The sequence below is a fragment of the Squalius cephalus genome (genome assembly GCF_949319135.1).
Source record: "Squalius cephalus genome assembly, chromosome: 16".
NCBI lineage: Eukaryota > Metazoa > Chordata > Actinopteri > Cypriniformes > Leuciscidae > Squalius > Squalius cephalus.
Window position 1 is genome coordinate 8174781 of NC_137137.1, and position 13746 is coordinate 8188526.

The window sequence follows — 13746 nt, forward strand, 5'->3', positions numbered from 1 at the left end:
CCCAGAGGTGCACCTTTCTTTGATTTGTGCTCTTGCGTCTTTTCAATTTTCCTGTGGCCATCTGTTCAGCATGGTGCGGTCTTCTATTCATCACCCTCTAACAGGATCTCTATTAAAACGCAGCTCACTTAAAAAGGCCTTGCAGAGATTTACTTAACCCCAACGCCCCACTCCATTCTGATTTGTTTCCTTAATCTGGGAGATTCGGCCATTGAGAACGCAGCCAAGGAGGAAAGCTAATCAAAGCTGCACAGGTGGGAAAAGTAGAAAGTCTCTGAGTGTGAATGTGTGTGTGTGTGCACTGGTCTGGCCTCTAACTAGTGTGAAAAGCTCATTACCAGACCTGGATGCTGAAGAGGGTAATCTGGGATTGCTCATACAAAAGGCATTGTTCAAAACTAGGTGAAAACTCTGTTCTGAATCTCTGCAATCAAAACAACACGGCCTATATGAATAACTCTCCAGGGTGCTGGCAGCTAGTGAATGAGAGGCTGTGGAATCATTCTGTTATGCTGCAAAGTCTCTTTACGAGTTGCAATGGACTCAATATTGGGTCTGATTAATAATTTAAAGGTGAAGTAAAGAAAAAAAATGTAGTCAACTGACTCACACACTTCGATATACACTGGCCCCAAAAGTATTTGGATGCTTTGGCAACACATGCAATACCATTCAAAAGATTTTTTTTTTTAAAAGGAATTTTTTTTTTTTCAGCAAGGATGCATTAAATAGATGTTTTTTTTTATTTCTATCCTAAATAAATGCTGTTCTATTGAATTTTCTATTCGTTAAAGAATCCTGAAAAAAAATCTTTCATAGTTTCCACAAAAATTTTAAGCAGCACAACTGTTTTAAACATTGATAATAATAAGAAATGTTTCTTGAGCAGCAAATCATCATATTAGAATGATTTCTGAAGGATCATGTGACACTGAAAAATTAAGTAATGGTGCTGAATATCTGCTTTGCAATCACAGTTTTTACATTTTAAAGTATACTGAACATTTTTTTCGCAATAATATATTACAGTTTTTACTGTATTTTGATCAAATAAATGCAACCAACTTCTTTTAAAATAACTTGCATACATTTTACATTACCGTTTAAAAGTTTTGGGTGATTTGTCATTACATTTTCTACCAAAATATTAACCAAGTCGCATTTACTTTAGAGAAATGTAGCACAAAAGCAAAAGTTTGTTTTTAATTACAACAGGATAACGTCACAATGAGGTTCAACTAGTAAAAACACTTGAAATAACAATGAACAATACTTCTTCAGCATTTATCCAATATACTTTAATGTTAATTTCTACATACTTAATACACTAAAAAAAGATTTGTTAATGTATTATGATATTGAACACGAAATAATTACGAAAAGGATATTTATCAATTAACATTAACAAAGTACTGTAAGTAATCTGTTAGTTTAGAAAATCTAAAGCATTAACTAATATTAAAGAATTAAACCTTATTGTACAGTGTTACTGATAAAACATACTGATACTGTATTTGGTTGTCAAATGTTACATATACCCATAGTCAATGTATGAACTTGAGGGAAACTGACTTTACACAACTACTAAAAATTGGACCAGTTTGTTTAAGTTAATAATGGCACAGAAAAGTCTTTTTTTTTGCAGATGGCATGATACTCTGCTATCTAATGCAATAACATTCAGACATTTTTAAGAGTAACTTTTAGGGACCTCTGTAGTGATTATCTTTTCAAGAAAAGACAATGTTTTCAAAGATACTGTACCCTGATATTCAGACAGTTTCTCGAACAGTATTTTCATTATATCCAGTATTTTTAAGAGTATATATATAGCCTCTGCATATTCCATTTACCAAAGCAGGGATATAGATCACTAACCACAAACAGCCCTTTCCAATCACTGTCCTTACTGATTCAGCTCCCCGCTCTCCCTTCTTCCTCCCCTTCGGACCATGACAATCCACTTCACCCTAGCAATATGTCATCTCCAATCCGATTAGTATCAGCATTCAAGAAACCACAGTCTCTCTCTCTCTCTCTGCAGTGGTTCAAAAGAGAAGGCATCTGTTGGCCAAGCCCCGAGGAAGACCCCCGTTTAATCTCACCCTCTGGGACTCATATACAAGTGGGCCATGTAAAAGCCATCTAAACTGTTTCCCTGTTATCACGGCACTAACCAACAGCAGGTGCTAGGTGTCCCCCAACATTCGGGATCTCTGAAAGTTGTTCGAATGAAAACAGGAAACGCAGGATCAGACATTTAGGACACCATGCCCTGAGATAAAAGATGGAGGCACGGCTGGATCTGGACCTCAAATTGCCTTCTAATTCCTTGTTTTATTCTCTCCCTCTTGCGTGGCAGGAAGCCTCTTTCAAGAAAGCAGGATAAAGATGGGTAATCCTAAAGCCTCTCTGTAATGCTCTCATGTCTCCAAGATCCACTCTTTTAATCCTGAAATACATGTTCTGATTCATACAAATCCGGATTGTGCTGCAAACCCAGATACGTTAAGCAACAGCGTGACCGAGGAAAACACTGCTGTGTCAAACTCCACTCTGGCAGTAAACCACTGTGCTATATACAGTATACAGTCCACACATATACACACACACACACATACGTGGTGTGTGTGTGTGTGTGTGTGTGTGTGTGTGTGTGTGTGTGTGTGTGTGTGTGTGTGTGTGTGTGTGTGTATGTGTGTATGTGTGTGTGTGTGTATATATATATATATATATATATATATATATATATATATATATATATATATATATATATATATATATATATATATATATATATGCATATATATACACACACACAGTGCTGGTCAGAATTATTTGTCCCCTTGGTAAATATGATCAAAGGTGGCTGTAAAAAATAAATCTGCATTGTTTATCCTTTTGATATTTTGTTCTTTTAAAAATGCAAAAATCGAAACATTTATTGAAGTAAAAGAATTGAAAGTGAAAAAAAAAAAAAAAAATCACATTGTGAAAAAAATGCTTTTATCCAAAACACGTTGGGAACAATTAATAGCCCTCTTTTATTAAATACTTTTTGCCACCTCCTTTTTCCAAGATAACAGCTCTGAGTCTTCTCCTATAATGCCTGATGAGTTTGGAGAACACCTGGCAAGAGATCAGAGACCATTCCTACATACAGAATCTCTCCAGATCCTTCAGATTCCCAGATCCATATTGGCGCTTCTTCTCTTCAGTTCAGCCCAGTCATTTTCTATAGGGTTCAGGTCTGGGACTGGGATGGCCATTGCAGATGCTTGGTTTTGTGCTCAGTGACCTATTTTTGTTTTGATTTTGATATTTGTTTTTGGATCACTGTCCTGTTGGAAGACCCAAACTTGTCCCGTTATAAGATTTCTAGCACAGACTGTCAGGTTTAGATGTTTTATCTGTTGGTATTTGATCGAATCCATGATGCCATGTATCTAAACAAGATGTCCAGGACCTCTTGCAGAAAATTAGGCCCACAGCATTAAAGATACAGCAGAGTATTTCATTTTACACATGGGGTACTTTTTTATCCCTGTATGAACCAAACCTATATTAAGTGTTTGTTATAAAAAAGCTCTTTTTTGTTTTTGTTTCATCTGTCCATACAATGCAGATTTATTTTTTACAGCCGTCTTTGATCATATTTACCAAGGGGGCAAATAATTCTGACCAGCACTGTATATATACACAATACACATACACAAACACACATACATTTTTAAATAATAAAATAGTAAATAATTTAGAATAATAAAATAAAAATAGAAAACAGCTATTCTTCACATATACTGTATCTTATACATATATTTTTGTGTGTCATTTTAAAGACCCCAGGGTCACCTGGTGCAGGAGAAGGTTCAGGACGAGAGGGCAGGTTCACAGGATTACCCCATTACATCAGTCTGTCTGCATTCTAAGCATCTTAATCTAAAACACCAAATCTGTAAGCAGCCAACCTAACTGTGTTTAGCATTCAAGCCACTGTACAGATCTTCAGCTCAGAACACGGAGTGTGTGTGTGTGTGTGTGTGTGTGTGTGTGTGTGTGTGTGTGCTTGTTCCTCTGTGCCACCATTAATCTCTCCATGCTTTGCTTTAGTGGGGTTAAACACTTCCTCTTCACAGAGTGTCAATTAATGCAGCCAGCGTGTCTGTTTAACAAGGCAGCTCAAAAGAGCAGGCCAAAAACAGCAAGGACACTCTGAAGAGGCCCAGCTAACACTAGAATACCAGAGGGAGCCGGGAATATTGACAAAACTAACCACAGTTAATGGGAGGCCTGCCCAGGGCCCCTGCCACTCCTCCAGGCATCTGTGTAGACCTTCCCTGGAGAGCCCTAAATAATCAGAGAGATTGGCAGTGCTACGCTGGACAGACGCAAAGCCAGCGAAAGGTCATTGTCTCAGACCTCATCAAAGAGATCCGTGGCACGTGTCTGATCCAGCAGAGAACGGTAAGGGAAAGAAGAAAGACAACATATAGGGAATATTCGAGTGAATCTCAATCTTAAGAAATGTTCAATTAATATTTCACCCTCATAATCAAAATATTTATTATCATTAAAATAAGGTCACATAATACCATGAAACCTTAATTTCATATGTATTTATTTGATTGCGAGGTGAACATTTCTTGTGAGAAAGATTGTGAGGAAACAATAGAACAGTACACCAATGCAGTGAAATACCCAGAATCAAAGAAATATTATGAATAGTTAAATAACTCAAATAATTATGCTTTTAGTATGCATTGGATGTTTTTTTAAGATAAGCAATTGCAGCCTAAATTATTTTCTTTTCACTTAAAAACATTGTGCTGTCTCATTTAAGTTATTTTCAGCTCTTTGATCAGTGTTTTAAAAGGAAAATGAAAACGGAATACCTTGGATGTGTTCTTAAATGTCAGAAAATAACATCAGTGGTTTCGCATCAAGTGCACATGCTGCTGTGAAAACATTTCAGCATCAAGCTTTTATTACCGCTGTACCATTTTTGTCATAAGTGCTAATATATTTTCTCCCTGAATCATCCATTTGACCATATGTTTTACTTCCTAAAATCTGACTGATCTCCAAGATCATTTAAGTCAACAAGCACTGAAAATCTTTGTGCTAAGGGTTGAAAAAGAGATTGAAATGTTCAATGTATCTCCCTCTAGTGGTTTGTCATGTGAACTGACTCGGCTAATACAGCTGCTAAAGGATAGATATTTATAAAACTAGATATTTAAAGTGTGTGTGTTTACTGATGTGACTCACCTTAGCCAGTACATGTATGTACTTTTTGAGTGCAGTCAGATCGTCTCCACTGATACTGATGTGACCAGACAGCTCTACACGCAGAGAATAATGCAGCGCTGATTCCAAATCAGACATGTACACACGCGTCCTAAATACACACACATAGAAACCTCTGTAGGACAATCGCTGACATTATGTGTACCATTTAAATCATGAGAGGCAACTACAAAAGTCCACATGATTTGATTTGTTAACACTTTAAGGGATAGTTCACCCATAAATGAAAATCATTTACTCACCATCATGCTATCCCCAATGTATATTAATTTCTTTCTTCAGGAGATTTTTAGGAAAATTTTCCATCTCTGTTAGTCCATATAATGCAAGTGAATAGGTGCTGCTAGGTTGACGCTTGAAAAACCACACACAGCGATCGTGATGGTAATCCATACGATCCCAGTGGTTGAATCAATGACTTCTGAAGTGAAACGATAGGTCATTGCATCCAGTATACTGCCATTCAAGCGTTCTTGAGAGGGACGTTGTGATGCGTGATGGAAGTGTGTTGTGGAGCTTACGCAAAGAAGTGGCGGTCCTCTGTGCTTCCGCAGTACCATCATGATCGCTGTGTGTGGTTTTTTGAGCATCACCCAGCTTTCATTATACAGACTTTTTTTTTTTATTATCTTTTTTTGTGTTTATCTGAAGAAAGAAATTCATATACATCAGGGATAGCATGAGGGTGAGTAAAAGAGAATTAAACATTTTGGGTGAACTATCCCTAGTGTTATTTAATGTAATCATGCTTTCTACAACAATGATGTGTCATAGTTCAAGAGATAGTTCAACCAAAATTAAAATTTTCTCTTGAACTATCCCTTTAACTATAACACATCATTGTTGTAGAAAGCATGATTACATTAAATAACACTTACAGGGATAGTTCACTCAAAATGAAAATTCTCTCATCTTTCACTCACCCTCATTTTGTTCCAAACCCATAACTTTGGTTAATCTTCAAAACACAAATTAGGATATTTTTTATGAAACCTAAGATGTTTCTGTCCCTCCATTGAAAGTCCAGGTTACCAAAACCAAAAATATTCAAAAAGGTTGTAAAATGAATCCATATGAATTAAGCGGTTTAATTTAAGTATTACGAAGAGATACAATCACTTCTTGCGTACATGAGAACCAATGAGGTTCGTCTTAGCATGTTACGAATGCACAAGCTTCCGTGTTTACCATATGTGATGGCTTACCATTTGCTCTATGCATATATGTGAACGAAAGCCTACAATAATTCTGTTCATTATATAAAGTGATTGTATCTCTTCAGAAGTCTTACAATGGATTCACACTGGGTGTCGACGTTAACACTTCTCGTTTACTTTGAATGGGTGACGACACGCGCTCGCAAACTAAATTGTGAGTTCTGTTGCTTCGCATCACTGGCGTTGCTTGCGGCAGAAGTTGAACATTTTTCAACTTTTCAAGTGCCAACACAGGCGTCAACCAATCAGATTGCCTATGCAAATACCCCAGAGCAGACGCTAGCCAAAAGCGATCATCCAACACTGGAAGAGTAATGTGATTGGCTGTTGTCACTATAATGGTTGCATCAGCACAGGGTTTCAGACACACCCTCCATCAAGCGTTGACGCCCCTTGTGAATGCAGTGTTACAGGTTTGAAATGATATGAGGGTCAGTAAATGATGACATTTTACATTTCTGGGTGAACTATCCCTTAAACCAGGGTTCACCAATCTAGGTCCTGGAGGGCCGATGTCCTGCAGAGTTTAGCTCCAACCCCAATTAAACACACCTGAACCAGCTAATCAAGGTCTCACTAGGCATACTAGAAACTTTCAAACAGGTGTGTTGGCGCTGGTTGGAGCTAAACTCTGCAGGACAGCGGCCCTCCAGGACCGAGATTGGTGAACCCTGCCTTAAACAAATGAAACTTTGATTTATGAAAGTTCAATCATATTTTAACTTTCATTAACTTTTCATTAACTACTGATTTGTTAAGTGTAATAAGACTTAATAAAAATTAGCATCCTGTAACAGTTTGTTCAGTGCATTAATCCAGTCACCATGTAAATAATTAAATTATGCATGAATATGTAAATTATGCCTAAATGTGGGAAGACAATGAACAATTTAGAGGCTTAAATGGCTCAGTGGTTGATTACTGTATGCCAGCTTGTTTGCACTGACTTGTTAAACGGCCTCCATTCCTCTAGAGTTGAGTTAATGATGAGATCAATGATGGGAGTCTGGGGTTTGCCTGTCCGCACTACGCCTGGCAACCTCTGGAGGGCATATGTGTAGAAAGTACGAGCTTCACTGAGTCTAAGGAAGGAGAAAAAGGAATGAGGTTCACACAACCACTAAACATTTGACAAAAGAATGTGGAGTGGTTATCATGTCGGTCAGACCCCAGAAGAGCTCAAAATCCATGTTTATAGAGCTGCTGTTTGTTGAATCAGTTCAATTTAGGACAGGAATTAAAAGAAGAGTTAAGGTTAAGGTTAGGGTTAGGGTCTGGATTAGAGCCAGAGATAGGGTAGAGACAGTCACTCTACTTCCAAATATAACTACTTCCCTACTACACGGTGTGCAAAAAAAATGACCTACCGCATCTGACAGGGCAGAAGTAGTATGTTCGGATTGTATTCAAACTACATGCATACTTACAGAAAATACTGGGTCGAGAAATATGTTATTCATCAAATGCATTACATATGCTGACAGTATGTGAAGTAGAGTTATAGACAGGAAGTGAGGTAAAAGATTTCATTTGTGACTAAAGCGACTAATATATTGGCCAGGCAGATTCATCAACTGATGTTTGGACATTTTGAGATGCATTTTTAAATATGACTTCAATAGAAATTCCCATGTCAAGGAGAGTTTAAAAAAAGGGTACGCCTGGCTGATTAACAGAAGTGTTACTTTCCTTTGTGTCAATTCAAAACTATAACGACAGGTAGCCTTATGAATGAAAAAAGCCCCAATTATCGTAAAAGATTTAGAATTTGGATTTTTAAGTAAATAGTGCAAATATTTGATACACTATGTCAGCACTAAAGGCTATTTTGCATGGCATGAGCCGTATAATTTTAAGTAGATTGACAAACAAGAAAAAAAAAAACTCTTATAGCACTATTTGATATTTAGCCGAAATTCTACAATTCTACCTTTAAAAAAAAAAAAAAATCATTAGAAAACTTTCAGAATGAAATCTTTGCCTGGTAAAATTAAAGGCAGGGCACTTTGTAAAATATGTTTAATAGACAATAGAGTGGTTACAGAAATGACAAAATGGTTCTTACAGTGTAAATGTTCATTTCATTTATATACTGTAAAAAAAATTCGGTTCTGTAAGACTTTTAAAATGTTTTTGAAAAAAATCTCATACTCACTAAGGCTGCATTTACTTGATAAAAAATACAGTAAATCAGCTTAAAAACGGCTTAATATTTTGTAGATTTCTTCAGGATTCTTTTATGAATAGAAACATAAATGTAACATAAATGTCTTTACTGTAACTTCTGATCATTTGAATGCATCCTTGGTAAAAAAAAAAAATCATTAATATACACTCACCTAAAGGATTATTAGGAACACCATACTAATACTGTGTTTGACCCCCTTTCGCCTTCAGAACTGCCTTAATTCTACGTGGCATTGATTCAACAAGATGCTAAAAGCATTCTTTAGAAATGTTGGCCCATATTGATAGGATAGCATCTTGCAGTTGATGGAGATTTGTGGGATGCACATCCAGGGAACGAAGCTCCCGTTCCACCACATCCCAAAGATGCTCTATTGGGTTGAGATCTGGTGACTGTGGGGGCCATTTTAGTACAGTGGACTAATTGTCATGTTCAAGAAACCAATTTGAAATGATTCGAGCTTTGTGACATGGTGCATTATCCTGCTGGAAGTAGCCATCAGAGGATGGGTACATGGTGGTCATAAAGGGATGGACATGGTCAGAAACAATGCTCAGGTAGGCCGTGGCATTTAAACGATGCCCAATTGGCACTAAGGGGCCTAAAGTCTGCCAGGAAAACATCCCCCACACCATTACACCACCACCACCACCAGCCTGCACAGTGGTAAGGCATGATGGATCCATGTTCTCATTCTGTTTACGCCAAATTCTGACTCTACCATCTGAATGTCTCAACAGAAATCGAGACTCATCAGACCAGGCAACATTTTTCCAGTCTTCAACTGTCCAATTTTGGTGAGCTTGTGCAAATTGTAGCCTCTTTTTCCTATTTGTAGTGGAGATGAGTGGTACCCGGAGGGGTCTTCTGCTGTTGTAGCCCATCCGCCTCAAGGTTGTGCGTGTTGTGGCTTCACAAATGCTTTGCTGCATACCTCGGTTGTAACGAGTGGTTATTTCAGTCAAAGTTGCTCTTCTATCAGCTTGAATCAGTCGGCCCATTCTCCTCTGACCTCTAGCATCAACAAGGCATTTTCGCCCACAGGACTGCCACATACTGGATGTTTTTCCCTTTTCACACCATTCTTTGTAAACCCTAGAAATGGTTGTGCGTGAAAATCCCAGTAACTGAGCAGATTGTGAAATACTCAGACCGGCCCGTCTGGCACCAACAACCATGCCACGCTCAAAATTGCTTAAATCACCTTTCTTTCCCATTCTGACATTCAGTTTGGAGTTCAGGAGATTGTCTTGACCAGGACCACACCCCTAAATGCATTGAAGCAACTGCCATGTGATTGGTTGATTAGATAATTGCATTAATGAGAAATTGAACAGGTGTTCCTAATAATCCTTTAGGTGAGTGTATATACACACATATATATATATATATATATATATATATATATATATATATATATATATATATATACACTGTGACTGACCTTATTTTACTATTTGGCATTATATCTGCCACACTGGCTACTACAGTCTCTAGATATAAAACTGACTCCTGAATTCTTGACACTCCAATTCAAATCTTTCTTAAGAATTCTAGAAATGAATAATGTTAAAAAGCTACTTTCCCCCCAAAAAATATTAATTGTGTCTAGGAATGCATTGTGAGCTTATACTCCCATGACTCACTTCTCCTGTTTTCCACTATCATCCATTTACCTTTCTTCCTCGGATGAGCAGATGGTGGGTGTGGCGTGCTGATGAGATGTCATTACTGATCATTACCCTCTTCACTAACCCTGGCAATCAAACAATAAACACCACTGTGCATTCCTGAGTCTCTCGCACAGGCGGACACACACTCCCTCATCTACCCAGGCTTCAATCAACCCTCGCCGGGGAGACGGGGCAAAGCCTGAGGTCCCCAGGGTCCGATGGCACGCTTCTGAGACCACGAGGACCTGTTCCGCCCGGGGAGATCGTGGAGATAGTGTGTGTGTTTGTGTTTTTGCGCATGCTACACGAGATCAATCACGCATTCAGACCTGACGGCACGCCATCTGTTGCTCTGCAGAGCAGGGACTGTTTGGCAGGTGAAACGCAAAAAAATGAACACTATTGTTTCGGCGTAGAAGATTAAAACCCCCTCCACACACATGCGCACACACTCTGCACACCATCAAGAAGGACGGAAACAACATAAGCCAACCATAAATCATTTCTCTTTTGCATTTGTCATCTAAAGAGCCCCACACCCGTGCCAAGTTATTTTTCTCAAACAAGCATAACAAAGCAAGTAAACCTCTGATTTATGCTCCTGGTTAGAAATGATTATGAAAGCTCTGTGATCTTGAATAATGGCATGTATTAAAACTCTGTTGTCTCATTAACATTGCCAGATGTTGTGGAGATTTTTCCTCCAATGGCTAATGATCATAAAACTGAGAAGATGGGATCAGGCAAATGCTAAATACTTAATTATAAGAATCTAAGAGTTAAATGCCTGGGCTCTCATGCTTATGCACCAAGAAAGAGAGATTAAAGGCGAAGTGTGTCATTTTGTTCTTTACAATTCAAATCTATATTATTTTTTTCAACTGTTTTATAAAAAAAAAAAAACAATCAAAATCTGGAAGTCTGGTTGCTTTGAAAAGTAACAGCACACCTCGCCTATGTAGCACTGTAGCACAAACAGTACAGAAAAAGTTAAATATTGAAGTGTAATACTTTTGTACGATAATCTTAAGTATGAGCATGAGCAATAATAACAGGTATCCCAAATACTTCCCTCATCTGTCACACGACCACATTCTTTAGGCAATTATCTACACATCAGGCTGATAGGCAGGGTAGGCGATTTGATCCAGAATTTTTTTTTTGTTATGCTAGTTGAAAGTCTCTTCACATCCTGCAATCACTAAGTTAAGTGGTCTAAATGTATTTATATATATATATATATATATATATATATATATATATATATATATATATATATATATATATATATATATATATATATATATATATATATATATATATATATATATATATATATTCTCTGTGGAAGGCACAGGACCATAAAATCCAATCACTGCATTCAGTCCGAATGCAGTGATACAATGTCCTACCTATCTGTCAACATATGTATTCCATACCTTCGTGAACCCTGCAGGCCCAGACATCACACTTCAACAGCGCGTTAGTCACGAGCACCTCAACCGAAACAACAGCCACCTTTTACAGTTCCTCCTGAACCAAAACAATGAGCTTATGCTGTGCCATAACTACCGTAATTTGGAAGAGATGGAAACCTGTGAAGTTATAAGTTATCGGAGCGGTTTGCGTTTCAATGGCAACACGCAACACTATCAACGCTGAAATGAATCTGCAGCAGTCAGGTGGCACAGGTCACCGCTCTAAGTTTTAAATTCATTATTATTGTAATGTTATGTGCTTTAAAACATGAGGTAGTTTAACGTTGTCTCTCGTCTCGTGACGCTTTGCAAACTCTGCTGTGTGTGTTCATGTGTTTTCGAGGAGGTGTGGCTTTGGAGACGCTCTGAAGGGAGGGTGGGATCTTATTCTTTCAAAGCTAGCTTGCTATTGGGGAGACAAGGCAGGCAAAAACATTGTTTTCTTTTCCCACTGGTCAATTTTGAGATTTTGGGCTATTTGTCTTCAATAACATGTCTTCTTTCAGACTTGTGGTGAAAAACAGTCCAAAATACACATTTAGGTCTTTATTTTACTACACTTTGTCTATTCGCATCTGTAGATTTCTCATAAATTCAACAAAAGTTGGCGTTCTAAATCAACATGCTGCTCCGCGATCGCTGTCTGCACACTGTCATCACATATACCGTTGGAAAGCTCTCTCTCTCCTGTACAATTCTGTCGGATCCAAATATGGTCATTTCCTTTTTATCAGCAACCAATCGTGAAAATACAATGGGGCATTTAACTCTAAAAGCGAAATCTCATTGGCTGTAAATAGTTGTTTCCACTAAAAAAGTATGAATTTTTACAATACAAATCTTTAAAGGCCGTTTTCTCAAAATGGGCTTTTTCTCATACTCTGAGCCAGAAATCTCAACTTCAGCAGCACTTACATACACCAAACTTTCCAGATGTATTCCTATCTATATTCTTAAGGTTTTTACAGAGGGGTTTATTCATATATCATTCAGATTCTGATTTATACAACATTTTATACCAAAAAACAGCGCGAAAATGGATTTTTTATGGCTGTTGACAGTTTTTTCTGATTAATGGAGTGATAAAGAGAGATATCCAAAATCCCCTCTGTAAAAACCTTTGACTCTAATATGTCAACAAAATGAAACAAGAATTTTGAATCTGGCTTTATCCAATGTTCAGATTTCTCTTCTGGAAATATATGCAAATTAGCGCATATTTAATGAGACAATGTCTAATTTGCATATTTAAACATAAATATTCTAAAAACTTGTAATACAAAAGATATTTATCTTAATGTCAGTAATCAACTGGAGAAGTTTCATGCTGATATCTATTAGTTATTTTTTTGTTTTCCAATTCACCTGGGGTGTCTTCCCTTAATTTAACATTTCCATGAAATCAGTCATTGCAAAATCATGTAAACTGATTTTACATCTGCTATAGAGATGAATGAAGGAAATGGAGCACTTACACTTTTATTCTACACATGTATCTGGACGGGTAGTACAGGTAGCAGGAAGGAAAATCGGTCACACCAAACCTGGACACCAAACTTGTCTCTGTGTCCAAAACCCTGCGCACAGCTATGTTCTCATACTGCAACAAATCCAATGTCACCTAAAGAAAAAGAATAAAGAAAAGCAATTCAACGTCACTTAATATCTAAAAATCTATTCTAATCTAACCTATAAGTACATTAGTAAATTTTGTACAGAAAAATCCTATTCAACAAAAGTTATTCCGTATTTTTCCATTAAGTCTTAATAGAAAGATTGAAGCTTGAAAATACATGGAAATAATTATGAACAAATTAGTCTAAATCTATTGTTTTGTGTTTCATGAAAGGAATACAGACTTGGAACGACATGGTGAATAAATA

General features: G+C 37.3%; 1 protein-coding gene across 1 annotated transcript in view; it reads right to left on the minus strand.

The window, feature by feature from the left end:
• The window catches only part of qsox1 (quiescin Q6 sulfhydryl oxidase 1), a 31413-nt gene that overhangs the window by 12820 nt on the left and 4847 nt on the right, over positions 1–13746 (minus strand). Inside the window, exons 6-8 of the mRNA XM_079897296.1 lie at positions 13339–13484; positions 7472–7606; positions 5269–5398 (exon numbers count right to left, since the gene is read on the minus strand). Coding sequence (XP_079753422.1) covers positions 5269–5398; positions 7472–7606; positions 13339–13484 — 411 coding nt within the window. The remainder of the gene's footprint in view (positions 1–5268; positions 5399–7471; positions 7607–13338; positions 13485–13746) is intronic.